The sequence below is a fragment of the Ostrea edulis genome, chromosome 4, assembly GCF_947568905.1.
Source record: "Ostrea edulis chromosome 4, xbOstEdul1.1, whole genome shotgun sequence".
In the NCBI taxonomy this organism is placed as follows: domain Eukaryota; kingdom Metazoa; phylum Mollusca; class Bivalvia; order Ostreida; family Ostreidae; genus Ostrea; species Ostrea edulis.
The window spans coordinates 64434751-64462385 of NC_079167.1; the positions used below are offsets into that span (position 1 = coordinate 64434751).

General features: G+C 35.0%; 2 protein-coding genes across 3 annotated transcripts in view; both read left to right on the forward strand.

Moving 5' to 3' along the window:
* LOC125672177 (uncharacterized) overlaps positions 1-5703 on the forward strand; it is a 6560-nt gene extending 857 nt beyond the window's left edge. Inside the window, exon 2 of the mRNA XM_056163426.1 lies at positions 1-5703. This exon is cut by the window's left edge and continues 645 nt beyond it. Within this exon, the coding sequence (XP_056019401.1) occupies positions 1-2368 (2368 nt within the window). The 3' untranslated portion in view covers positions 2369-5703.
* Positions 5704-10621: 4918 nt separating this feature from the next.
* On the forward strand, positions 10622-20596 carry LOC125672182 (golgin subfamily A member 6-like protein 22). Of its 2 annotated transcripts, none has more exons than XM_056163442.1 (6): positions 10622-10729; positions 13169-13775; positions 14935-15123; positions 16183-16239; positions 16525-19447; positions 19865-20596. In XM_056163442.1, the coding sequence occupies exons 2-5, from the start codon at positions 13169-13171 to the stop codon at positions 17019-17021; spliced, it is 1350 nt and encodes a 449-aa protein (XP_056019417.1). In that variant the 5' UTR covers positions 10622-10729; the 3' UTR covers positions 17022-19447; positions 19865-20596. The 2 variants fall into 2 exon arrangements, with proteins under 2 accessions (XP_056019417.1, XP_056019418.1); XM_056163443.1 differs by having other exon boundaries at positions 16183-16233.
* The last annotated feature ends 7039 nt before the right edge of the window (positions 20597-27635 follow it).

The window sequence follows — 27635 nt, forward strand, 5'->3', positions numbered from 1 at the left end:
CGGTTCTAGTCCTTTTCAGCGTGGAAATGAAAGAGCTAGCTCTTCCAGCCAAGCTCCTCTGGTTTCAGGGAGAAAAAAACCGAAGAAAAAAAGAAAGAAAAGCAATACAAGAGAACACAGTACACACAATCCTAATCATACACTGACCACTTGTGACCACCATCAGACTTTTACAGACTCTGAACCGAGAGTGAGGGGACGTCGATTTGGAAACATGCCTGTTGCTGGAGCCAATGTTGTTGAAGCACAAAATTTTAGTAGATGTAATAGTCGAAATTCTTCAATGCGTGGTCACAGATCAATAACAAACGCTAATGACTCGACGAGGTCTTCAAGACGCAGACAAAGACCCCCTTTACCACAGTTACAGGGCTCCCGCTATGACCGAGAGACACAAGGATTACTGACGCAAGTTCAGAATAAGTTAGCTCTGGAGTCTGGTGATACAAGTTTCATTGATGCTCCTTCTCATGAAGTTATGATGGTCCCAAGAGCCTCGGTGTCGGAGTTTGACTTATTGGAGGTTACAGCACAGACCAGTAGACCTCGTGATCCATCACCCAGTTTCATCCCCATGACGGATACTTTTAATCAACCATTATCTATTGAAGATGATGATGAACTGCCACCATATGAAGAAAGGTCACATTTTCCTGAGTCTGTGAGCAGAAACGACTTAGATGAAGAGATCAACAATCTTTTTAATTTTGACAGGCAGAGTGATACACTAACTTTTAATTCTGATATAAATTCATCCTCCACATTTAGATCTGATGAAAGGCAGACAAATATAGGAAATGCAAGACCAGTTTCATACTTTGATGAACCTCGAGCTCCATTGAAGAGAGAGAGAAGTCACACACTAGGAAGTATTCCTATATCACCAAACTACTCACTTGATCCAGAGAGAGAAAAAATCATGCCAGATTATTTCTTGAAAGATCAGGATCCTCAAGGTGTATCCTATTGTGAGTTTTCAAGAGAAAGGGATACCCTTGTTGATGACAGGAAACGGAGGCATAATGGTGACTCTAATGTGTCTAAATACAGTGTGGAAAGAGCGTTACAAAGGGAAAATTCATTAAAGAATACAAAAAAACCCTTAGAAGAAATGAGATCTAAGAATAATGATTTCTGTTACTCAAAACCTTTTTTCCCAGCAAGTGAAGTTGATCCTCGTCGTCTTTCTAAGGCTTCTACTGTTTCTTTGCCTGCAGGATTTGCTCCACCAAAACCACCAAGAATATTTACTGTGGAAATGAGCTCTTTGCAATCACCACTAAGTGAAAGTCAAGAAATGGCAAAACCTGTTGAAAGAAAACCAGATAATGCATTAAACATTGACTTGAGTCAAGTTGTACTCCGGAGGAAAAAACCTAGTGCTCAACCTTCTTATGAAAATACAAGAAAACAACCATTTTCACATGGTGGATTAAATTCACAGGAACAAAAAGGACCCCAAGTACCAGAGTCAGGAACAAAGACAGAGACACAACTGCCACTGTCCATTAAAACATCTCAGGCTGAAGATCCTTTCTCTACGTTTTCCAATACAAAACCATATGCACAGTCCTCTCCAAAACTGAAAACATTTGAGCAGCTAACACTACCAACAATATCACCCAGCATATCACCTATTCCAAGCTCTAGTGACCCAGCAAAGAACGAGGAGAGTTCATTTTCAGAAAATGTGGTCAAAAATGGTGGTTTGTCGGAAGACAGAAATGTGATTAAATCAACTGCAAAGAAAAGAGCAAAATTAGATGTGAGGAGAAAAGATCCCCATCCGTTGTCTCTCTTGCCATATCTTACCAAATCTGTGTCTGAGTTTACAAATGGTAATAGCATTCCAGGTATGGACAGTGGAAGAAAGGATCCTGTTCCCAGTGGAAGTTATGGTGCAATAAAACCCAACAATGATCACACTGTGAATGAGGATTCAGATGAAGCACTGAAGAAATTGCTGGGAATTCAGTCCAATGGTAGAAACAGTGATGGAAACACAGATTTAAAACAGTGTAATCTCAAGAGTGGAGAAAGTGAACAAAAAGACAACCTTAATAATTGGGGTTTACTTTCAGATGAACCCCAGAAAAACTCAAGTGTTAAAAAATTTCCTTCCATGTCAATACATTCCCGACCATTTAACCAAGAACCTGTCTCAAATTCTAGTCAAGTTAGCAATGCAGCCGGAAAATCTGGAACTCGGTCTGGAGTGGAAATAAGGCAGCCATCTGGATCTCCCTCTGCAGTTGGTCCAACCGAGAGAAATGAAACTCCAAATGAACGTCATAGTGCTGTTAATGTGGGCCAGAGGCCCCAGGACACTAGTTCTAGAAACCAACCCATTTACAGCATTCTGCTATGACACAAACAGTATAAACTGTTATGAAGAATTTAAATTGTTATTTTGTGTTTTGATCCCATTTCTGTTACATTTAAGTACACATTGCAAATTTGGTTGTGAAAAGGGTTACTGTTTTGGAATTAACTAACTGCAGAAATATATGATAGTTGGCCCTCTAAAGGACTACTACAATTTTTATTACTGATCTCAATGGTGCAATATGAGATGTTAACATTGCATGGATTTTTTCATACTTCTTATATTCTTTTTAAATAGAAGGTGGAGGTAGTCATGTTGTTGTGCCTTTCACAAGATGGTACTATTTACTACCTGTATATAGAGGGTCCATTTTTAATTAGTATGTGACGCATAAAGATGTGTTTGTCATTAATTTGCTTTTTGATATCTTTATACTTTGTTGGTTGTATTTTAACTAGAGTGGTTTTTTTTAATGAACTTTTGAACTCCTGGTATTTATAAATGCCTGTATACATCAGTCATGTGTATATGGTGCAGTGCACTTTATCGTTCTAGATTCTATATTTGTACGAGTCAAGTTCACAATTACAGTCCATTTTTTGCATAATTCACGTGAACTACTTCAGATATGTCAAAGGCATGCATACTGTGAAAAAATCATTGAGTTTTGATCTTTATAAAATGAGAATAATTATCTAGGCATTTATATCCATTATTAGCAAAAAAATCCCCCCCCCCCTCATTAAATATTATTTTTTATATTTTAATTTGTTTTGTTGCATAAATGGAAGTAAAGAACCATGTTTGATAGCAGCCTTTTTGTATGCCCATCAGATTTAAAATTTCAATTGAATCTTTAAAGGAAGAATGAATCCTATTTTATTTCATAATACAGTTTCACTTCATTATTCTTTTATATTTACTTTTATTTTAGGAGTACATCAAAATAGCAGGAATATTGTATATATGTCATAATTCTGATTCTACGTCATTTTATCAAATTGACAATAGCAACGGTGTTGCATGGAATTCTTGCCGTAAATGCACAAAATTTTGAAACAATAGTGCAAATATCAATTTTGATGGTCATATAGAGCCATTATGATATGTAGTCCTTTGTAATATTGCATCGTTAACAAACTGTATTAGTAATTGATAGTTATGTATTAGTCTTATTACTAGTTGAATAGAGCTGTCTTATTTGAATGTATTTATAGGGTATTTCTAAAAGTATTATTGCAAAACAAGAGATTTTAATATATATTCACTATGTTCGAGACTTAGAGTCAGTATTGTTGAAGCATGGGGCTTGTAGAATAATATGTTTTAAATGGTTTTATGTATGTAATAAGTGCTTTGCTTTTTGTTTTATATGCTTGTGTGTGTCATAATGTGACTTGTGAATTATTGCTAGATGTGGTGAAGGGTAAATACAGTTACTCCAGATTATTCTAGTTACATACATTGTAATGTAATAATGAATAGTTACATACATTGTAATGTAATAATGAATAGTTACATACATTGTGATGTAACAATGAATTAATTATAGTTACATCACAATGTAATAACGAATTAGTTATAGACATGCAATGTATGTAATTGTGAATTCATTGTAATAGTTACATGTACATGCATGCACTATAATGTAATAATGAAAGAAGGAGTATTTTTTCTTAATCTTGTTTTACGAGCATTGTCTTTGCTGTACCCAAACATAAAGAAATGCACATAGAATTTCTGACACTTGTTAATTCGGTAACTTTACTGTAAGCAATTTTGATCTGTCTTTATATAGTAATTGTTAAATGTTTACATTTGATGTTACTGTAGTGAGTATTTGAATGTAGTACTTTGAAGTTCTGCATGTCACAAGTTTCACTGTTTATAATCCATATTCTGATGCTTTGTGGGATATTGTACAAATCTACCTAATTCTGTTGCTGAAAACACTGTTAAAGTCCACAGGTGCCTGATCAATGGATTGTGTATTAGAATCTTATTTTACGATACAAAATACGAATAATTTTATGATATAGACTAATAGTAGACGTCAATGGTTTAAATAATTAAAGAATTCAAAATATGAATTGTTCAAAGAAAGGAAAACCACATGTTATATTTAAAGTCTTGATCTCTAGCATTGGTTTTGTTTGGGGAAGATATGAAATGAGGAGGTGGTGAATGAAGCAGTGGTCAGGTGCTTGTGGTCAAGTCAATGTGGGACTTACTTTTAAGAACTGTTGAAATGATTGGTGGATAGCAATCATTTTAGTTTAACTGGGCTGTATAGGTATAAGTAAACTTTTCTGATCAGAGTTTGTCTGGAATATATTTCTCGTCATTGTTATCATTCAAATTTTTCACATTTTTGACTTCTTGACTAGATTAATAGGGTCAATTCCAGCCAAACTTGCCAGATTCATAGGGTGAATTCTAGCCAAACTTGACACAAATTACCCTTGAGTAATGGAGTGATACCTTCTAAGGGGAGACGAGAAATATCTAGGATTAATATAAATGTTTCAGAAACCTAAAAAAAAAAAATAAAAAAAAAGAACACTTGAATTGGAAAGCAATAACTTTCAATGATATTCCCTTAAATAGTGAAAATTCTATTATTATTCAAGCTTCTGCAACCAATGTGGGGCCATCTTGGGGATTTGATTTTGTATATAAAATTTAGATTGCAAGTGTTCAATATGTCAAATAGATACCTTAATAATAATAATAGCCTTTATTTATCCAGAATAACACTAATTAGCATGTAGCTAGTTTTCATGGCAGTCCTTCTCATACCACATAGATTATATCCTGTTTAAACTTGATGCATCCAACTTCAGCAGGCAGAGGTTGGAGCCACTGTAAACCAGTAGAGGTTATACAGAGATATTCTTCAGAAATTTATTCATCAACAACAAGCAATTTTAGGTAGAATAGGTGCATAATTTATAAAAAGACCAGAGTGTGAGTGAGCCTACCATGAGTTTAGAATCTTTTTGGTAGAACAAAATACTTTTTATATTGAATTTTCTAATAGCCGAGTGTCTTCACTTACCGTTTGGTCACATCTGGACTATAGTACTTAAGTGTCATATATAGTTGGCAAATTGACACAGGTGAGCATTGTGGCCCATGGGCCTCTTGTTTTTTTAAGCATGTAAATTCTCTATCATTATGAATTCCATGTTAATGGTTGTGTCCAAAAAATCTGTGATAGGTGACCAACTTTTTGTTTTTCCAAATTGCATTCCAGCTGTCGGTATCTCCTGTTTATTTTGTGTAACGAGGTATTTTACTCTTTAACAGAAAGTTTATTATTTGTGTAAGTTTATACATGCATGAAGAAATTGAAATAAAAAGTCCATTGCCTTTAATATGTTTATTCTCTAGAAAGATTTTGAAATGTGTAGGTTTTTAGCTCATCTGAGTTTGTCAAAATCATGGCCCCAGGGGTAGGATGGGGCCATAATAGGGGATCAAAGTTTTACATACAAATATACATGTATAGAGAAAACCATTTTGAAAATCTTCTCAAGAATCACTGGACCAGAAAAGTTTACATTTACATGAAATCTTCCTGACATAGTGCAGATTCAAGTTTGTATAAAAATCCCCCCCCCCCCCCCCCCCCCCCCCCCCCCCCCCCCCCCACAATGTGGATCATGCATGCAATTAAAGTTTTACATGCGAATATATAGAGAAAATTAAAGAAGGGCCAAGGTGACTCGGGTAAGCGATGTGGCCCATGGGCCTATTGTTATATAGTTCATAATATACAGGATCTTTCATTATCAGTATGTTCTCTAGTCCTAAAGCCCAGTTTTCGAGAGCAGTGACGCGTGGCATATACGAGGGCTGTTCGATGTGTATTGTACCACAGCTCGATAACGCTTTGCACGACTTCGTGGATGATGATACCCTTGCATAACTCTATTCAATACCTTTCCAGTGGTATAAACACGAACCTTCAGCTCCACATACATGTAGCTTTAAACTTATTGTCATTTCGATAGAGGCAGTCGTTGACCACTGTTGTAAAAATGGTTGGGAAACGGGTTGAGAATATTGAAGAAATTAGAGCTTATATAAAAGCACAAAACTCGGGTCATTCGGTAATGCAGATTTTTACTGAATAGGGGGAAGTTTATGGCTCTGATAAGGTATCTTATGAGACAGTTTGTAGGTGAAGAAAGACATTTCTGACTGGCACAGAGTCCGTCAAAGATGCAGCAAAATCTGGCCGACCTATGACTAACAGGCAAGGCGAATGTCTCAAAAGTCAGGGAAATAATTGAAACTGATGGCAGATACACGATTCGTGATATTGCCAAAGCTGTTGGCATATCGCTATCGCGGGTGCATTTAATTTTGAAAGTACGAAATATTTCTGCCAGATGGATACCGCATATATTGACAGATGACCAAAAATGGATACGAGTAAACAATTGCTTAAAATGTTTCCCAAATTCAATCAAAGACAATTTGCAAACATTGTTACTGGTGACGAAACATGCGTTCACTATTTCGAACCAGTAAGAAAAATTGGAAACAAAATATGGCTAACTAAACACGGTAGAAGGTCTGTAGTTGCTAAAAGAACCATAAGCACAAAGAAGGTTCTTTATTGCATATTCTTCTTATGTGATGTTATATAGTATATAACTGTAGGCTGTGTTTAGGGTGATCATCGTCACTAAGTCAACAAATACAATGTATTAATTCGATACTCCAGATGATGATTTTATTTCGTATCAGTTTTGATTTTATGTTATTTCTTTCTTTTTTTGGTACGAAATCAAAAACAAATCGGTGAAAGAAAGATGGGAAAACTGGGGACTTGCAGGAGCGAACACTCAAATTGCTGATTTGAAATTTAGGGTATCACCATTAAACAAATTTATGACCAAATTTTAAGAAATTATATTCTAACAGAAATTTTCTTATTTTCAAGTCCACGAATTACTCGTATACAATACCTTTATTATTTGCTGATTAATGCAAAATTTAGTGAGAGTGTAACATTTTTTAAACTCTATATAGGCCTAGTTATATCTTGTACCCTGGTTTATATTTACAGGTTAATGAGTTTTATAAAGCATCGGAAGCACATTGTAATAGAATAATTATATGTGGTGACTAACTTCGTTAATTAATTTACACTTTTGAAAGGAAAAACATCTGTATATTATGTTTACGTGACTACCCCCTACCCCCACTTCTATGCTTATCGGCTATCATTGTATCGTCAAAATAGAATTGCCATACGAATCTATTTAAGAAATGGATAGACTTGCAATGTAGCAAAATAAAAAGCTTAAAGCCCAAACAAAACTTTAACCCAACCCAACCCCCCAACCCCCATCTTCCCCAGGAAACAAACAAAATTCAGGGGCAATTTTTTTTCTATCATAAATTGCGTAGCTGAACTCTTTTAATGAAAAGAAGTTAGATAAATTATTTTATTTTGTGATATTCTGCACTCACATAGAATCGCACAAATTGACAATGCTTTTGCATTACTTTCTGTATTTATAGATAAAATATTTGGGTACCTGTAAAATGCGAAACGAAATCTGTATTAGTCAACCCGAAACCCTACACATCAAAGGGGAGGTGAATTTTATTTATACGTGGTAACTTTCAAAGGGGCCCGAGATATTATTTTTAATTATTATAATTAAAAGAGTTCGGTTATATATGTAGTGTGTTTCGTTCGGTAGGTTTCGTTTCGGTAGATTTCGTTTCGCACTTTACAGGTACATGTATAACCGAAATATTTCAAACTTGCAACTTTGAAATGATAACCTTTTCTGAAATTGTTCTTGAAGAGTTTCTGTTTGACTGTTATTGGAGGCGACATGTTCGTGTGATAATGAAATCTCTAATGACCAATTATGTTGCCACCAAGTATAAAATATGGATATTTAAGGAAGAACAGCTACCTTTCCAATACTTCTCTTTAAAGACAGTCAATCAAAGTACTCGACGGTTACATCGAAAGTTCCTCTACCAGTACTTCTAATAATCTGTCAGACACGTACAGCAAAAAGAAAAATATTCTTTGCTCACTTATCTCTTATTATATTTAACAATATGGATAATGTCATAATCTTGAATGAGTCTATTCACTTGTTTAGAAAAAAATACTTTGGAGAAAAACATATTCTGCAAATAAAAACAAAAGTGTATAAGTAACAGTAAGTACTTTTTCAGAGAGTGTTTGAAGAAACCGTACAATAGCAGATTCCTCTAACAAGGGGATAGAGACCACTTCTTAAGGAGTGACTGTGCTATGCCAGAGATAGAGAGACGGAGGACGGAAAAAGAACTAAAAAGAAAAGGAGGGAAAAGAACTAAAAAGAAAAGGAGGGAAAAGAACTAAAGAGAAAAGGCGGGAAGAGGCTGAGAGAGATGTTGACAGATTGAAATGCTTGAAATTTGAATTGGATTAATTAAAAAATATACAACTTTAAATTTTGAATTACTCTCTTTCTTCTAGCTCAAGTAATTTTGTCTGGTTGTAGTAACCAGCATGTACATGTAATACTATGTTGATATTTTACTTTATGAATATAATCTTCTATATGGAAAAGACATTTGAATTCCATTTTCTAGCTCTTTTAAAGTAATGAAAGAAAAGAAAATTTGTAAAGGCCAATATCCAATTAAACCAGGCAACAACATAGGGCCATCAATGAGCCAACATGCATGTATGAATAAGGGCCAACGAAGAAATTGTTGTTGGCCCAACAATGGCCCTATAACATCTCGATCGCTATGTAGGTAACAACAGGCACCTGGCGTTTGGAACCACTCCCTTTGATCCACCCATTTTTAACGTGCAAAACTATTGCATAATATAGAAACTTGTTATATAATTAATCCAGGCAATCTGTGTGAATTAAGAGGTTGATGAAAGCGCGATTAAAATATCATTGAAAATTGATACACAGAATCCACGAATTTACATACAATACTCTTCAAATGGTTTTGTTTTGCATATAAAAGAGATGGATCAAAAGGAGTGTCCATGTGTCAAACGACTGCATGGTGTCTGTGGAACTAACAACTTATGCATGTGAAATAACATCCCAACAAACTTTTAAAATTGAAAGTAAAATATAATGTGTGCGAAACAAAGTAGCAAGATATCATATGTCCTTCCAAACTTTTCACTGGGGATACTCGATATTAGCCGTTAAGAAAATCTAGTATATATAAATTAAACGTAAATATACAGGCACGGATCCAGAATTTTTTTCCAGGGGGGGGGGGGGGGTCGAACCTTTTCACAAAATCGAACCCGTGATATAACTCATTTTTCTTATAAATCGTTATATTGTAATTTTTTTCATCTTTGCAAATTCCAGGGGGGGGGGGGTCCGGACCCCCCGACCCCCCCCCCCCCCCCCCTCTAGATCCGCGCATGATATATGTTAGTTTTAGGTTAATACACGACTTAACAACAACATGCATATCAGTGTCATTTGGATAAGCAGAAAAAAGTAATAACGTACATTTTTCAAATCTTATGAATACATGTACCGTTTCAACGATTTTTCAGATCGTCTGAACGATGTAGTAAATCGTTCGAACAAATTAGTGAATCGTTAAAAAAAAAAAAAAAAAAAAAAAAAAAGAAGTCAAATATATTTCTACATACATAATATATATTATAGAATTAAATTATTCATGTAATTTTATCATAGTTTGTCTTCTTCAAAACTGATGTCCTAATATTAATTTCAATAAAACTTGACTGAAAATATTCATTTATGAATGGGGTTTATTTCTGTTTAAAAAGGTAATCAACGTATTTTCAATATAGTAGATAGAGTAGGGAAAAATAGTGATATCATATCTTGAGCGATGTGCTAGGTCATATCAAATATTTATCGTTAAGAATAATACGAAATTACTTTAAATACCCAATTAAATGTGAATAATGTTCCGTTGTCAGATATAGAAGTCCCCGTGTCTACGACTTTATTAGCTGCAGAACTGTAGCTCTCTGAAAAAATATTAAAATATTAATTGTTTTGTTCCGTCAAAATACTTTTCAGAGAGCTACAGTCATTATCATTATAAATGTCAAAAATCAAAATTATATGACACGAAGTTTAGATGGCGGAGGGGTACTTCATTACCCCCAAAATGAAATATACATTGAACATACTTCATTTGTATCAATGTCCAACCATGAAACTGAGCAAAAATATATTTTTGCAGATAGCTGAAACACGTGTATGTTTGTTTTGACAGTTTTCAGCGGCGCTCCAAGAAAAAGAGGTTCCGAACGAACGTCGCCATCTTGTTTGTTTATATTTCATCTCGAGGGAATTTTTACTTTTATTTGTGTATTATTTTTATAAATTGCAACTGGATACTTATAAACCAAAGGTAAGAAATACTAGATAAATGATATAGCTGTGTATTGATATCAATATTCTGTGTATTATCGAAAGGAAACGCGTCTATAAACCCGTGTATTCCACCACCCCCCTCCTCCCGGTAAAATGTTACTTTAAACAGTTTCATGCAGCTTTCACAATGCCGAAAATTGTTTAATGCATTTAAAAATTGAATACGGAACTGTCCTTAGTGATGACACATGTATATAGTCTCAGAAACTGATATCTTCAATGCACAGATCGGTTATTTAGGCCACAATGTCCGAGTAAATTCGGATGTGAAATTATTTCTCTATTTATTGTCAATTTATAAGATTTGGATGCATGTGGCAAAAGAGAAAGGAATTTTTGTATTCCTTTATGTTCTAACGTATATTCTAAATGTCTACACCTATCAAAAGTGATATTGATACGGAATACATAGATGTCAGTTTTCATAGATCTAACATTGTTTTGTATATACTAATGTATTTAGGAAACACACATACAAATGTAATTAGTTTGTCAATCATTATACATATTGAGTATATTCATTGTCTACAACTTAAAAATGTTGAAGACGTCTATCAAGAAAATTTTGAAATCATATAGATCTATTTATATTTATTAATAGACTAATAATTAGTAATTGTCTTTAAAATGTACAAAGACTACAAAACTACATTGTTTTGAGTATATCTCATTGATAGACATCACAGGATTGGGAACAAGCTTTGACAGTTAACTAGGTCCTCTTCTAGAATAAAATATAACAAATAATCATCATGCAAATTCTGAAAGAAATTATTATGAAGTAAAATTACATATACAGACATCATTGTAACATGTATATATGCCATACAACTGAAAATTATAACTTATTAGAATGTACAAATTTATGCACAGCAGCAAAAATGTTTTGGTTCAGCTCTAAAGACATTTTCACTGCCCAAAAGTAAAAATACATCTAGATGTATCAATGATATTTAAGTCCAGTTTAATTAAATAGACAGTCGAAAAACTATTTAGAGCATTATAATATACTTTTTTGTATAAAAGTATTGGTATGCATCTTGTTTTCAACAAGAATAGAAAGAAGTATGAAAAATATTTTCTCTTAGTAAATGATAATTGATACATTATTGACCAGACCCAAATTTACATTCAAAAGCCCCCACCCCCCCACCCCCCCACACACACACACCTTCCACCCCCTAAAATAGAAGAAAGAACTGAACTTCAGGAAAATTTGAGTTCATTATGAAGATTCTGCTGGTATACACAAATATTTTCCCTTGTTGTCAATTACAAATCTTACAATTTCCCAATATTATACAAACTAAACTTAGGTCATGAGTTTGAGTCCCACCTGTGCCATGGCCGTATCAAACCTAAGAAGTAAATATAGGTAGTGAGTGCTCCTTCACCTGACGCTTGGCTTTTAGAAGTGAGAAATCATGGGTATTTCGGTAGGGGTGAAACGATACAGTACCTTCTCGATTCAATTCGATTTTCGATACTTTAGTCTCGACTCTATGATTTTCGATTCGATACAATAGCATGTACCAAATTCTGTATAATGCTAAGATTGTTTATGTTTCGTTGTATTTATTGCTCTCTGCAAATAAATTCTACATAATGTAAAACCGTTTAACATAGAACAACACTCTTATCACTTGTCCTAAATCCGAAATGTCGCCATACCCAGGATTTATACATTGGGAGTGCATTTTTCAACTCGACTGCGTCCATTTTGATACAGCAAAGTTTACTCGTATGTTGATTGGGCAATTTTCAATTCCATTGGCTAATCAGAAACCGTGTTATCAAGAGCAATGTGTGCAATGATTTTAGAACTGTATCGAACCGAAACAGACCCCGAATAAATCGAACATCGAATCGAGACCACCACATCGCGATTCGGTCGCATCGCGATGCATCGTTTCACCCCTATATTTCGGATGTGACCTTAAAAATGAAGGTCCTGTATTGTGGCAGGCATTGGCACAATAAAGAACCCTCACTGCTGTGGCCCTGATTGCTAAGCATGGGTCTAAATTTGTGGAACATCATCGACACCAAGTGAAAACTAAACTTTGCCCACTGAGTGATAATTAAGCTTGGACTCCTGGGTTACTGTAAAAACGAAATTGAGTCTGCTGGGATAGTTTTCTTTAAGTCGGCTTCAAACTACACATATCACTCTGGGTTAGTTCTCTATTCGCTAGGGCTGATATAGAGTGAACATGAAAAGCAGACCAAGACTTTGCTTTGGGCCAGCTTTCTGCAAGGTTTGGTCTGGTCAAACTTGGTACTGTAATAATGTATAGATATTGTTTATCATTAAAATGTTCTTCTTTGCATCTGTACAAACCTAAATGTGTGATTCGGTATTCATATGTGAAAATGAAAGGTAATTTGAATCCATGATGTATTTCCATATTTTCAGATGACCTCTGATGTGAGTCACCTAAACTCGGTCTTCCCCCTCCTTTTGGAGTCCATTTTCATGTCGTCCTCTCTGGCGGTGATTCTGATTGACTGGAATCACAGCTGCCTAGAAGCATCACTACTGAGGATGCTTCAGAGTTACCTCCCTAGATGGAGGATCAGGAACATTCGTCAGGACGTGTACCTATGTTTGTTCATAGCAGCGCTCGCTATCATGTACAGTAACTCTTTGGAAAACTGTAGAATTGCTGTAGCTGCCACTGTTGTTCAAATATCCTTCTGGCTTCAGAGTAAGTCAAAGGCAGAAAATGTCTCTGATAAATGCATTGGGACCCCAGAAGTTCAGCTCATCAACAAAGCAGTGGGTGGGTCCCAGGTAACACACAAGGAACAGGAAACCAGTGTCTCCACCTGCTGTAGAGCTGGGGTACCTCAATACTTCCTGTCAATGTTCCCCTCCTCCTCTGGGCCTCAGTCTGAGGTCAACATGGAGGAGGAGTTGGGAATGCCCTATGTTGAGGCCTTCAGAAAACAGGTGGATGAGGAGGAGGTATCCAATGAGGAGCTGATGACTGCTATAGAGTACCTCAACACCCTCAAGGAAGGTAAGCGAAGTGCTGTGGTTTTGTTCTGTGTCAGTAGTGATAGACTTGTTCAAGTTCATTTTAAACAGTTTCTTGATTGTTCAATGTGATGTTTGAATTGTTTTAAAGGAATCAGATGCATACATGAGTGTATACTGATTATACATGTGTAAGTGTATACTGATTATACATGTGTAAGTGTATACTGGTTATACATGTGTAAATGTATACTGATTATACATGAGTAAGTGTATACTGATTATACAAGTGTAAGTGTATACTGATTATACAAGTGTAAGTGTATACTGATTATACATGTGTAAGTGTATACTGGTTATACATGAGTAAGTGTATACTGGTTATACATGTGTAAGTGTATAATGATTATACATGTGTATGTGTATACTGATTATACATGTGTAAGTGTATACTGATTATACATGTGTAAGTGTATACTGATTATACATGAGTAAGTGTATACTGATTATACATGTGTAAGTGTATACTGATTATACATGTGTAAGTGTATACTGATTATACATGTGTAAGTGTATACTGATTATACATGTGTAAGTGTATACTGATTATACATGTGTAAGTATACTGATTATACATGAGTAAGTGTATACTGATTAAACATGAGTAAGTGTATACTGATTATACATGTGTAAGTGTATACTGATTATACATGTGTAAGTGTATACTGGTTATACATGAGTAAGTGTATACTGATTATACATGAGTGTATACTGATTATACATGAGTAAGTGTATACTGGTTATACATGTGTAAGTGTATAATGATTATACATGTGTACGTGTATACTGATTATACATGTGTAAGTGTATACTGATTATACACGAGTAAGTGTATACTGATTATACATGTGTAAGTGTATACTGATTATACATGTGTAAGTGTATACTGGTTATACATGAATAAGTGTATACTGATTATACATGTGTAAGTGTATACTGGTTTACATGTACATTGTGTATGTAAGGCATTGATTGTCTTGTAGTAGAATTCTTTTAGTCTTAAATTTGTCCAATTTTTCTAATTCACCAAGCTCCATTTAATTACCTGTTATAATGTAGTGAATGTCATTTATTTATATTTTTGGAGATGAAATAAACTGACTGCTGTTTATACGTGTTACAATTTGTTTGATCATTATCAGGGATAGAGGTGTACAGGAGTGCTGACAAACTGATCAATGCGGTGGACCACATCCAGCGGATGGGACAGAAGTCACGCCTGGATGACTCTGGACTTCCCCGGGATTACTCTTATGAGGAGCTCCGTCACATCGTGGTGGAAGAGAGCGGCTATCCCCTGGAGGATTTGGAGAGAGTGTTAGAAAAGAGCAGTAAGTGTTTAATAAACATGCAGTTTATCACTTAGAACTAGGATTTGTAGAGAATGCTGCAGTTTATCATGTAGAACTAGGATTTGTAGAGAGTGCTTCAGTTTATCATGTAGAACTAGGATTTGGAGAGAGTGCTTCAGTTTATCATGTAGATCTAGGATTTGGAGAGAGTGTGACAGTTTATCATGTAGAACTAGGATTTGTAGAGAATGCTGCAGTTTATCATGTAGAACTAGGATTTGTAGAGAGTGCTGCTGTTTATCATGTAGAACTAGGATTTGTAGAGAGTGCTTCAGTTTGTCATTTAGAACTAGAATTTGGAGAGAGTACTGCTGTTTGTCATGTAGAACTAGGATTTGTAGAGAGTGCTACAGTTTATGATGTAGAACTAGGATTTGTAGAGAGTACTACAGTTAATCATGTAGAATTAGGATTTGTAGAGAGTGTGGCAGTTTATCATGTAGAAATAGGATTTGTAGAGAGTACTACAGTCTATCATGTAGAACTACGATTTGTAGAGAGTGTGGCAGTTTATCATGTAGAATGCCCTAATGTATTTCATCCTCAGTTTCCCACTTTAGACTGTTAGTAACTGTTGTACATGCATTATGATGTGTATTGACTCTATTGAGAGATATATGACATAAATCACTTAGTGTCTCTCTGATTGGATGAGTAGGTGTGTCTCTTTACTCACAATGGGCAGATTTCATTAGTCCAAGACAGGTGCAGACAGAGTTGTGTCAGTCATAGTACCTCCTTAATACTGCTAAGTCTTCTCATTTGATTTCATGAGTAATAACTGCATACTGAGTTATGCCCCTTTAAGCACAATGATGACGATTTTAAAAAAAAAAATTGTATCTAGTATTCACAGTCCCTATAGCCCTAACTATAAAACCAAGAAATGACATATTGTGTGAATATCGTTATGTAGAGGTTATTTTTTACAATTAATTTTTCTGATGTAATTCATATGAACTGAGTATATAGGTATGTTTATATTTTGTACTGAGTATATACATGTAGGTATGTTCATATTTCTTGTTACTATTCTAGGTTTCCCACCGTCTCCAGAGGAGTTTGTTGAAATACATCATGACATGAAAGGTATAGGTAAATAACAATTTGATCATTCTAATCAATTGAGTTGTATCTATGCATTTATAAGTGTAAAAAGAAATCATATTGCATTAATAACTACATGCATAGTACCTATATGTAGTTCATGTATATTTGTACATTTAATTAAATAAACCATCCTCCCAAAACATTAATTACTGAATTCTGTCAGGCTTTAGAGCCAGGTTGTAAGATTACATTATGGGATATTGAAATATATTATCATTACAGTTTCTTGGTGTTAGACATTGGTGTTTTGACATGATGATGTAATTGTAGTACAACTAGAGAGAGAGGTGGAGGAGAAGGATAGAGAGATGGAGGAGACTCGACAGGAGATGGAGGAGACTAGTCAGACACTGGAGGAGACTCTTAGAGTGGTGGAGGAGACCACACAGGAAGTGGTGGAATCCCGACAGAAAGTCATGTCACTCAGACAGAGGCTACAGCAGAATCAGCAAGCCTTACAACAGAAGGACAGAATCATTCAGCAGGAGAGACAGATGTTACAGCAGGAGAGACAGAGAGTGAGAGAGATGGAGCAGAACCCAGAGGGAGAGTGGCAGAGACGACTCCGTGAGATGGAGGAGGAGATCCGCCGTCTGTCCGCCCAGTCGGACCGCTCTAAGTGTAAGATTTGTCTTGTGAAGGAGGTACAGGTGTCCTTTACACCATGTAATCACCTGATCTCATGTCAGGAATGTGTTGACAATCTGAAAGTCTGCCCTATGTGTAGGAAGCCTATTCAGGGAACAGCCACTGTGTTCTTCGCCTAAGATCAGGAAGTTCTGTACATCGGTGCTTTGGCAGCAGCTACTCTAGTTAGTAGCATCTCATTTTTTGTGTTTGTTGATATTGTTCTATTTAGATTTGGTTTATTTGAATCTAAAAACTTACTGCTGCATGTATTAGATTCATTTTCGAATTTTTATACCATTGAGATACTTTGCAACACTATTGGTGCAAATACATTTCAACGCTTTGGTGCATTAACATTTGATTTGTTTGTATTTGGGTGACAATTTTTCTGGAAATTAAAACGTTGGAATTCCTATAATTCATTGTAAATGTTAAGAATATTTCTCTGTATATAGAGTACATTGATTTTGAGAATTTTATGTAGATGATTAGTGAATGATTTGAATGGCATTTGTCATGAATACTTGTAAAACTTAAGGGCAGCATGTGCAATATGAGGAAATGAATGGGTGTGTTTTACTGTATGAATGAATTGTCACGTGTTAAAACAGTGAATGTGCTGATTTTAGCTTTTATCATATTTACAACCTATATTTACAAACTGTGGGTGTGTTCACAGTTCTTCCAGTGGTTACTATTGGTATCTTTGATCACCATTGGTAAACCAATGGTATGAAAGTTCACCAAAGGTAGTTACCATTGGTAGATTTTCTTGCAGGTTAACCACATTTGCGGTAGCATTGGTAGCTTGGGAATTTTGATTATTAGTGACATCTTCAAAATGGCAACTAATGTAGGCGTCCATGCGAATGTCGCTGATATTTCCAGTGTAGTAATCACTGCCACTGCAGATTAGATTAAATGGCGAAGACTACAGATTGCTTGTTAGGGGAAAGGATATTAGATAAATATTGCAGTACATACTGGCGCTTAAAAGATCGTCGAAGATCATTTCCTGACATTTAAGTATTCATTAACAAGAAAAACGTATTTTGCTATTTGTAATGTTCTGTTTCTGCATAAACAAAGCAAACATCAATTAATTTGTGGTCATGATGCTACAATAATTGCTGCTCTGACATCATTCTGAAACTACTGGTTACCATTTTTAATTTCCCTACCAATGGCTAACAAAATTCTGTTCACAGTTCTGAGGTTACGAATAATACCTTTGTCAAACAATGGCACCAATAGTAGCCTTTGGTACTAACAACATTTTTACCTTTCAATAAAACAGTGAACGCAACCTGTATTTCATTTCATCATGTTTTCAAATACATTTACAAACTGTATTTCATTTCATCATGTTTATACAGTACATGTACTTCTATTTCATGTGATCATGTTTACATATTTCATTTTATCAGACACTATATATGGGAAGCGAGCTTTCTCACACTTATATTCATAAATATTATCAGTTATAATTATTTCATGGAGTGTAAGTTTTTTTTACGATAAGTGAAAGTAAAATGATATTATTTGTATTGTAATTTGGCAATACTACCGAGTGATTGTGGATATGTTACGTTTGTTGTGGATGTGGATATGTTACGTTTGTTGTGGATGTGTACACCTAAACATAGAGCTGTGATAGTTGTATATAGTCATGTGAATGTGTTTTATCATTCTGTAAATGCTGTGCTTTATAGCGTGTGTCATGTTCTGAGTTATGTATGAAAATTTGTAAGTTTGGCGAAACTTCAATGTATATTGTAATGAATTTGGCAGCAATTGTAAAAAATACCGGTATTCAACTTTGCAGCAGTTCGTTTACAAAGATCATATTGTTATAAATGTGAAGTTTGAAGAAGTTTGCAGCAGATTTTTAAACAAAGATCGTATGGTGTTTTTGCAATAAGAAGAAATTTGCAAACGTTTTGTAGACAAAGTTGAATATAAAGCACAGTGCATTGGAAGAGATCTGTAGTTTTGGGGTCATTGGGTCAGTAACCATAGATTATTCATAAACATGTAGATTGATGTACATAGAATGTGGTAATGTCAGTGATCTGGCATTCCTACTAGCTCTAGCTAGTGGGTTAACCCTCTAACTCGATTGGTAGAGTGCTGGACTTGTGTGAAAGAGACCTGGGTTCAAATCCCATCAGAGGCATAAAAATGTGTCTGTTACATAAAGTAGCTTTGGGGAATAAATTCCAGATGTGAAAATGAAGTTAATATTTATGATGAAATGAGAGGAAACAAGTTTTGTAGAAATGTGTGAGCCAGATTTTTAGAACATTGCAACCAGTACATATATACTATTATGTAGCAGGTATATAAATTTTAAAATTCTTACTAGTATCGTGAAGTGTTAAAACACTGCCAGAAACTGATATATATATTGGTGGAGTTCTCTGTTATTTAGGACTGAGTCCTCAGGGCTGTTATAGAGGGTATAGACTCAATCCATGTCATACATGACACTGAATCAGATGTGTTCTTAGCAAGAGAAATCCTGTAGTTTGTGATGAAACAAAGTTAGTTTAATATCTTACAAATAAAATCCACCTATGACGTCATTCTTTTGTTCGAACACTCCATTATTTTTCAGGAATGGAGTGTTCGGAAAGTAGGTCAACCTTTATACAAGTAGATATAAATGCATGCAACAAAAGAATGAAAATCGTAAGACATGATTAAAATGCACAAAGTTTAGTTTTTATTAATTAAGCAAAGGTGGATTTTAAGTGGGTCAATGTACTTGTATCACTCCATTCCTTAAAAGCAATGGACCTCAGCTCAGGGGCTAAGCCCGTTTTGGGCCCGAACTCTGTGATACCATAAATATAGATATATTTATGGTATCACAGAGTTCGGGCTCAAAACGGGCTTAGCCCCTGTGGACCTCAACTCCTTCGTGGCCTCGGTCCATTACTTTTAAGGAATGGAGCGATACTCGTACATTAACCCTTACTGAATTGTCAAAACAAGGAATTTAAGACATCTGTAAATCCTCTATGATTTTAATAACAATTTGATATTTGTTATAAGATTTGGCAAAAAATATGTTTGATTTATAGTGAATTTGATTTATAGTAAATTTTAAGATCTTAAAAAGATTTTCATTTTATTCGAATATTATTTTATGTTTTAATTTTCTGCAGTCTTGTTTAATGTTGCAAGAACCAGTTGTAAATAGTTTTCTGTGTAAATACAATAACTACATATTTTGTAATAAGTTTTGTACACTGTACAAGCTTGATGGGTCACCACAACATATTAGTAGATGACACAGAGTTTGTACCTATGTGTATCTTTGTTTTTAGTGCTAAACATTTTCATTCTATTAGTGTAGAACTAACACTGAAAAATGCATGGACTTGTTGGTTTTCATTGTATTTGAAATACATATAATTTATCCTCAGATATAACTGGGATATTGGCAGCAGTACAAGTCAAACATTTTCTGTTTGTTTAGGATCTTCTGAGATAATTTTTTTTGTAGGATCTGTGTTCTTTCTCTGAACTCTCTCCACTATTTTCTGTACTATTGTATATATATGTAGTTAAATAGTGTAAAAATCACCAGAGTAAGTCGTTTAATATGACTAGTTCTCATTTCATTCACAAAGTGCTGTCAGAATGTACATGTATTTTTAAAGATTTATGTACATTTGGTATAAACAATTAAATTTGTGTAAATGAATTGTCTTGTTTATTCTGATATGTGATAGATCTAGTTAATACTGTGTATGTACCGTGTACTATACAAACAGCTTGTGATGATACTGCTCCCCCAGAGAACGGCACCCAGATACCCAAATTTCAAACTGCTGACAATACTAGTTTAATTGATCATTCATCTATTTCAAATGAGATGGCATACAAGAACATATATTATGATAAAGGGACAAGTCAGTAATGTTTTCTGTATTGTATATGCTCAAGTGAGCTTTTCTAATCACCTGTTGTCAATCAACCACTTGGCCAATTTCAACATTCGTTGGTGAGAGAGATTCAAACCCCTGGGCCAACTTCAACCAAACTTGGCAAATAATCTCCTTGGGTGAGAGGGATTCAAATTTCTTAAAAGGAAGTGTAATTCTCTTCTCCGATGGGATATAATCACGAAAATGCAAAATTAGGATGGGGTCATTTAAAAGTCTTCTCAAGAACCACTGGGCCAGAAAGACAAAATTTTCATGAAAGATTCCTGATATAGTGCAGATTCAATTTTTTTTTCAAATCGTGGATTCTGGGGTAGGTTGGGGCCACAATAGGGGATCAAAGTTTTACATGAGAGTATATAGTGAAAATCTTTATCACAAGTATCGCAAACAGTGCAACATGCACCCGTCGCAAAGTGAAATTCAACCTGTAAGCACACTATGCACTCTGAATTGATCTCTCACACATTCTGAATGGAAAATCCTTAAAAGTGGGTCATGGTGCACCAATCTACCTGACATGTGAACTGATTATGTATTTCTCTAGAGAGGGAGATTGCAGTATCACAATATCTTAATCCATGATGAGAAAAAATCTAGGGAACTTTGTGACCTACTTTTAGTCCTAAAGTAGGTCACTGCACCAATCAAGTTGAAATGTGAACTGATTTTATGTTTATCTGAGAGGGAGGTTGTGACAACTTTCAGTGCAATACCTGTATCCGTAATGAAAAAAAAATCTAGAAAAATGTTTCAACTACTTTTAGCCCTAAAGTACATGTAGGTCATGGTGCACCAATGCAGCTGAAATGCTAACTGAACTTGTATTCCTCTGCAAGGAAGCTTGTGACTTATTTTCAGGGCACGAATTGTGCTCCTTTGTTAGCTGACCTGTTTCTATATTCATATGAAGCAGAATTTATTCAAAAATTTCTACGTGAGATGAAAAAATCTCTTGCTGTGGACTTCAATTTAGATATATCGACGACGTTTTGTCTATAATAACTTTCATTCATATATTGATTTGATATATCCCTGTGAGCTCGAAATAAAGGACACAGAGTCATCCACTTCTGCTTCATACTTAGATATTTTATTGAAATTAGACATTAACGGCAAACTGACAACTCAACTGTATGACAAATGGGATGATTTCAGCTTCTCCATTGTCAACTTCCCATATTTATGTAGCAATATTAATATTCCATTATCACCTGCATATGGTGTTTATATATCTCAACTGATTCGATATGCAAGAGCTTGTTCTGCGTATAGTCAGTTTTTAAATCTAGGTAAGCTACTGACAAACAAGTTGATGGTACAGGGGTTTCAACAGTCTCGATTGAAGTCAGCATTTCGCAAATTCTATGGTCGTTATAACGATCTAGTTCGTCAATACAACCTCGCATTGGGTCAAATGCTGTCTGACGTGTTTCATACCGATTGTTAAGCCGTTCTTGGCACACTGATTTTGACTGCGGATAACTCTGTTTACCTGATCAGGATATAGGGCTCACGGCGGGTGTGACCGGTCAACAGGGGATGCTTACTCCTCCTAGGCACCTGATCCCACCTCTGGTGTGTCCATGGGTCCATGTTTGCCAAATAACCAGTGCTCGAGCTGGGCTTCGCCATTTTCGCCAATGGCGAATTTTTTTCAAAAATGGCGAAAAAAAATTGAAAGTGGCGAAAATCCCTTTTTGCAATAAATTGTATTTTTAATCCTTTGTCAGTGACGCATTATCGCCTGCTTGTTTATGCAGTCCAACTTTGTTTATTCAGTCAACGCGTGCGACCGGAAATCTCGCGTCGCTCCAGTGCACACAGAGCTGGTCACAGCCTCAGGTAATTTATGGCTACAAAAAAGTCGGTGATTATGTAATAAAGTACATCGGACAGCTGTTTACCCTGCTGTGGTCTATTGTTCAACATTTAAAGTCTTATTCATTATCGTGTTATCATCTCCACATTAATGTCAATTTTTAACCAGAGAACGAACCGGTAATTAAATTGGCCGTATCATTGTGTATAATGTATATATGAATACATCAATTATTTGTTTTTGCGGCCAAACTCGTTGATTACAAGATTTTGATTTTGATGTGTTTGATTTTATTTCGAATATTTCATAAACAATTATGCGGTCGGTCACCATTGATATGGACATAGCAATTTCTTTGAAGTTCGGTGCGCAACAGTATAAAAATGCTAATCTCATAAGACTATGCACCCCATTCTATTTTGACACTAAACTTGTAGCTTCTGACTCTAGTCAGTCTAAAATTAAAAAAATAACTATGTTTGGCTTTACAGTCAACCCCACCTGCTCAAACATCTGATTCTGTCCAAATTGCAAAATCTTCCATACAAAAACGGAAATTTAATAGGGAATGGTTGAGATACGACTTTAAATTGGGCTTGATGTTTTGTGACATCTGCATTTCGGGCAATGTACACAATGTTTTCACTGAGGGTTGTAGCATCATGAAGTTTATATTTAAATGATTTATTATCTGAATTTTGATTTCCACAATAGAATTTATCAAACAAATCAACTTCTTATTATTTCAGAAAGAAGTGTTTAGGTATGGTAGCTGAATATGATTAAGTAATGTAACTGATTCAAAATGCTAAAATAAGTGTAATGAATAAAATAATATATAATAATAATATGATGGAAATAATTGTAAAGCATGTGATTATTTGTGCCGCGCCGCTCCCCGAAAAAGTGGCGAAAGGGAATTCTGGTCCAGTGGGAGCACTGCAAATAACCAACTCCTGGCTTAGGGTTAGGGTTCACAATGCAGTCATTTATTGCATGATAAAACAAATGATGATAACGACGAATACAATGGCGATTACAATATCCATTATAAAAATGGCCCTAAAAGACAAAAATAGTAACAATGAATATCACAGTGATTTACAATCAATAGAGTACATTTCAACCTTAAGAGTTATCTCCCTTAATTCAAATATAGTAAAATATACTTTACTCAAATATTTACAGTTGCATTACAAATATTGTAACACTATAAAATTACATGTTTTAAATATAATAAAATGTAATATCTTTTAATTACCTATCTATGGGACAAGGCCCAATGCATGCAAACATCAAAATGCTGCCTGGATGCTTCTAATCTATTTATAACAAATATATCATTACAGTACTATATACACTATAATACCTATAGATAAAATAACTTTAAATCGGTATTTACTGTTCTTCATAATATTTAAAACTTTCACTCTTCTCTCAAACAGTGATATTAGCTATATATACATATTATGAAGTTAAATGTTAATAAAATTAGTACTTACTGTCAGGTCTGCATTTGAAGGTCTAATAATGTCTTTGTCAAATTCAAAATGCCAAATCAGCACAATGATACCAAAACTGCTTAAATCAAAACCACAACCAACCTGACCAAAAACTCGAGAGATTCTAACTGAATAAAACTCAGTTCTACAGCCAATGAAAAAGCAAGACCTGTGAACCTTTTCACTCACCTATTACACTAAGTAAATAAAGGGGTAGATCTGGGCATTTAACTTAAATCATAAAATGTGCTTTAAATTCCATATGCGCTATTCATGTTTATTAAAATATGGTATCATATAATATACATGTATACAAGTTAAAACACACTGCTACATATGGAACTTGATAATTAAGATTATGTTTATTAATTGTTTGAAAAATTATCAATTTTGATTTATTATGTATTACTTTTCAGTATTCTGTCTGAGCACTCTCAGTACTTTGATGAAATTTCTTAGTGGCTGCTAGATGTACATTTTAATACCCAACGAAATGTAAATAATTTTCCGTTGATACAGAGGTCCCCATGGGTCTACGACTTGAGGACAGCATGGGGGATTATATTTGAATCTCTAAGGGGGGGGGGGGGGGGGGGCACAATCAAACAAATGATGCAGAATTCCAATAAACATGCAAATAAAAATTAATGAAGTACATGTACATACCAGTGCATGATTAAAATTTGGGTTTGAATTAATGAAGTCTATAAGATAAATTTCGCACGAAGAATTTACAGTTATTCAAAGTGATTTGATAAAAAGAAGAAAATAATAGTTTCATGCCATATACTGTTTCATTCCTTCATCCAAATATCGCAATTTCCCACCCCCACCCCCCCCACCCCCCCCCCCCCTCTCTCTCCATACAACTGATGCCAAAATTAGAATTCGTATTCTGTGGTTATTATTAATGCAATTTAATTGTTTATTTTTGTATGTATACCACTTAAATAAACAAGATTAAAAAATTACATTGCAATATTTGTGAAAATTATTTGGTTTTTTTTAGCGATATTTTGATCCAAATTATTAGTATTTTGTTCGGAGAAAAAAAATTAAGCGATGTGACATATTACATCAGTAATGAATTTCATGTATAATTAATAGTTACTCGGAATTCATGGTCTTTAATTTTCTTGTTTTCTCCCCCCCCCCCTTTTTTTTAGGGTGTGTGTCTTTTTTTTTTTTTTTTTTTTTTTTTTTACCCCTCTCCATTTTTAGTTCATCGATTTATGTTATGTTTTGTTTCTTTGTCCTCTGGCCATTTATTCAAATCATTTAAGTAATTGCTGGCCTTTTAAAAAAACTACACACATCCAGTGTTGATTTAAAATGACAACGGTAACCTATCAATCATCAAAGAAAACTCACCTTCATAATTCTTTAATTTTTATTTAAATCCGAATAATAATGATTTATTTTCAAGGAACCCTTAAAAAACAAATATACATTGAACATACTTCATTTGTATCAATGTCCAACCATGAAACTAAACACAAATCCATTTTTGCTGATAGCTGAAACACGTGTATGTTTGTTTTGACAGTTTCATATTTCGCGGAATTTTTTCCTCGGGCTTTTTCCACGGTGCTCCAAGAAAAAGTTCCGAACGAACGTCGCCATCTTGTTTGTTTATATTTCATCTCGAGGGAATTTTTTTGGTCATGACTAGATGGTATCCCTCAAAAGCAGGTGACCCACGAGTTACTTGCCCCTGATCATAGATAGAAAGATAAGTCGTACGTCGAATAATTTCGTAAAGAAATGTGTTTACGATAAAGAAGGCAAAGAAAATTGTTGGGATTTTTTTTACTAATTAAGATTACTAATTAAACCCTAATTAGCTGAACTATTAAAAATGTAAGAAATAAATAAAGCAATGAACGCAATATGGAGAGAAATACGATTTGATAGAAAGTATACAGAGTATTATTTAATTAACATAATTAATCAAACCCTAATTCTCTCAGATGTTAAAAACAGTAAGAAATTTGATATAAAAAACTGTAAGGGGCGAGATCAACAGATTGATTTCGGATAAAAATCTAAATTCAAATAGTTAGGGGGAGGAGGGGGGGGGTGTTAAAACTTCTGTAAGTTTCTCTCATCCGACATCGATTACACATTAGTCGAAAAAGGAGAAAGACAAGTGACTGTTAAAACTACATGACGATATTACATTTTAATGAACATTTGATAGTTTTAATCTACACTTTCATTTGTGAATAAACAGAAGATAGGGTATACAGAGTTATTTATACTCGTTTGTTCTTACTTGTTAATCGATTATAGTTTAAACACTCATCATATCTAGTTTAGGGGGTCGTTGTGGGGGCGGATAGGGGGGGGGGAACGTAAAAACTATGTGAATTTAGTTTTTTTTGTCAGACATTGAACTTTCGATCTCGCCCCTAGGAAGTAGATAAAACAGCGAATGCAACATGGAAAAAAATAATATTTAATAAGAAGTCTTATTAAAAGCAAAACTGATGATATCTAGCGGTGGTCAAAGTAACATATCTTTAGAAATTATTTTTGAAAGTACAGAAGGGTATTTTTGATCAAAAGTTAATCATAGAAATTATTTTAATTACCCCACCCCCCACCCCCCTCATTCAGTACACAAAATCAACTCAAAACTTTCATTCAACATTATAACTCACTAAAAAGACCATTCCTCAAAACCTGCTTTTGGATATCGAGTTAATTATTAAGACCAAACTAACTCAAGATCCAGGGCGATATAAACACCTACTTTTGAGGGATAACAGATAAGCTTTGCCACCCAGCGAGGCCTATGCTAGCCCTGCCTTTCAGGGATATCAAGTTACTTAATAAGGCTCAACTAGCCCAGGTTCCCGGGAGATCTAAACACCTACTTTTGAGGGATACCAGATAAGCTTTACCACCCAGCGAGCCCTATGCTAGACCTGCCTTTCAGGGATACCGAGTTAATTATCAAGGCTCAACTAGCCCGGGTAACCGGGCGATCTAAACACCTACTTTTGAGGGATACCAGATAAGCTTTACCACCCAGCGAGCCCTATGCTAGACCTGCCTTTCAGGGATACCGAGTTAATTATCAAGGCTCAACTAGCCCGGGTAACCGGGCCCTAAAGTCACCTACTTTTGAGGGATACCAGATAAGCTTTACCACCCAGTGAGACCTATGCTAGACCTGCCTTTCAGGGATACCAAGTTAATTATCAAGGCTCAACTAGCCCGGGTAACCGGGCGATCTAAACACCTACTTTTGAGGGATACCAGATAAGCTTTACCACCCAGCGAGCCCTATGCTAGACCTGCCTTTCAGGGATACCAAGTTAATTATCAAGGCTCAACTAGCCCGGGTTCCTGGGCCCTAAAATCACCTACTTTTGAGGGATACCAGATAAGCTTTACCACCCAGCGAGACCTATGCTAGACCTGCCTTTCAGGGATTCCGAGTTAATTATCAAGACTCAACTAGCCCGG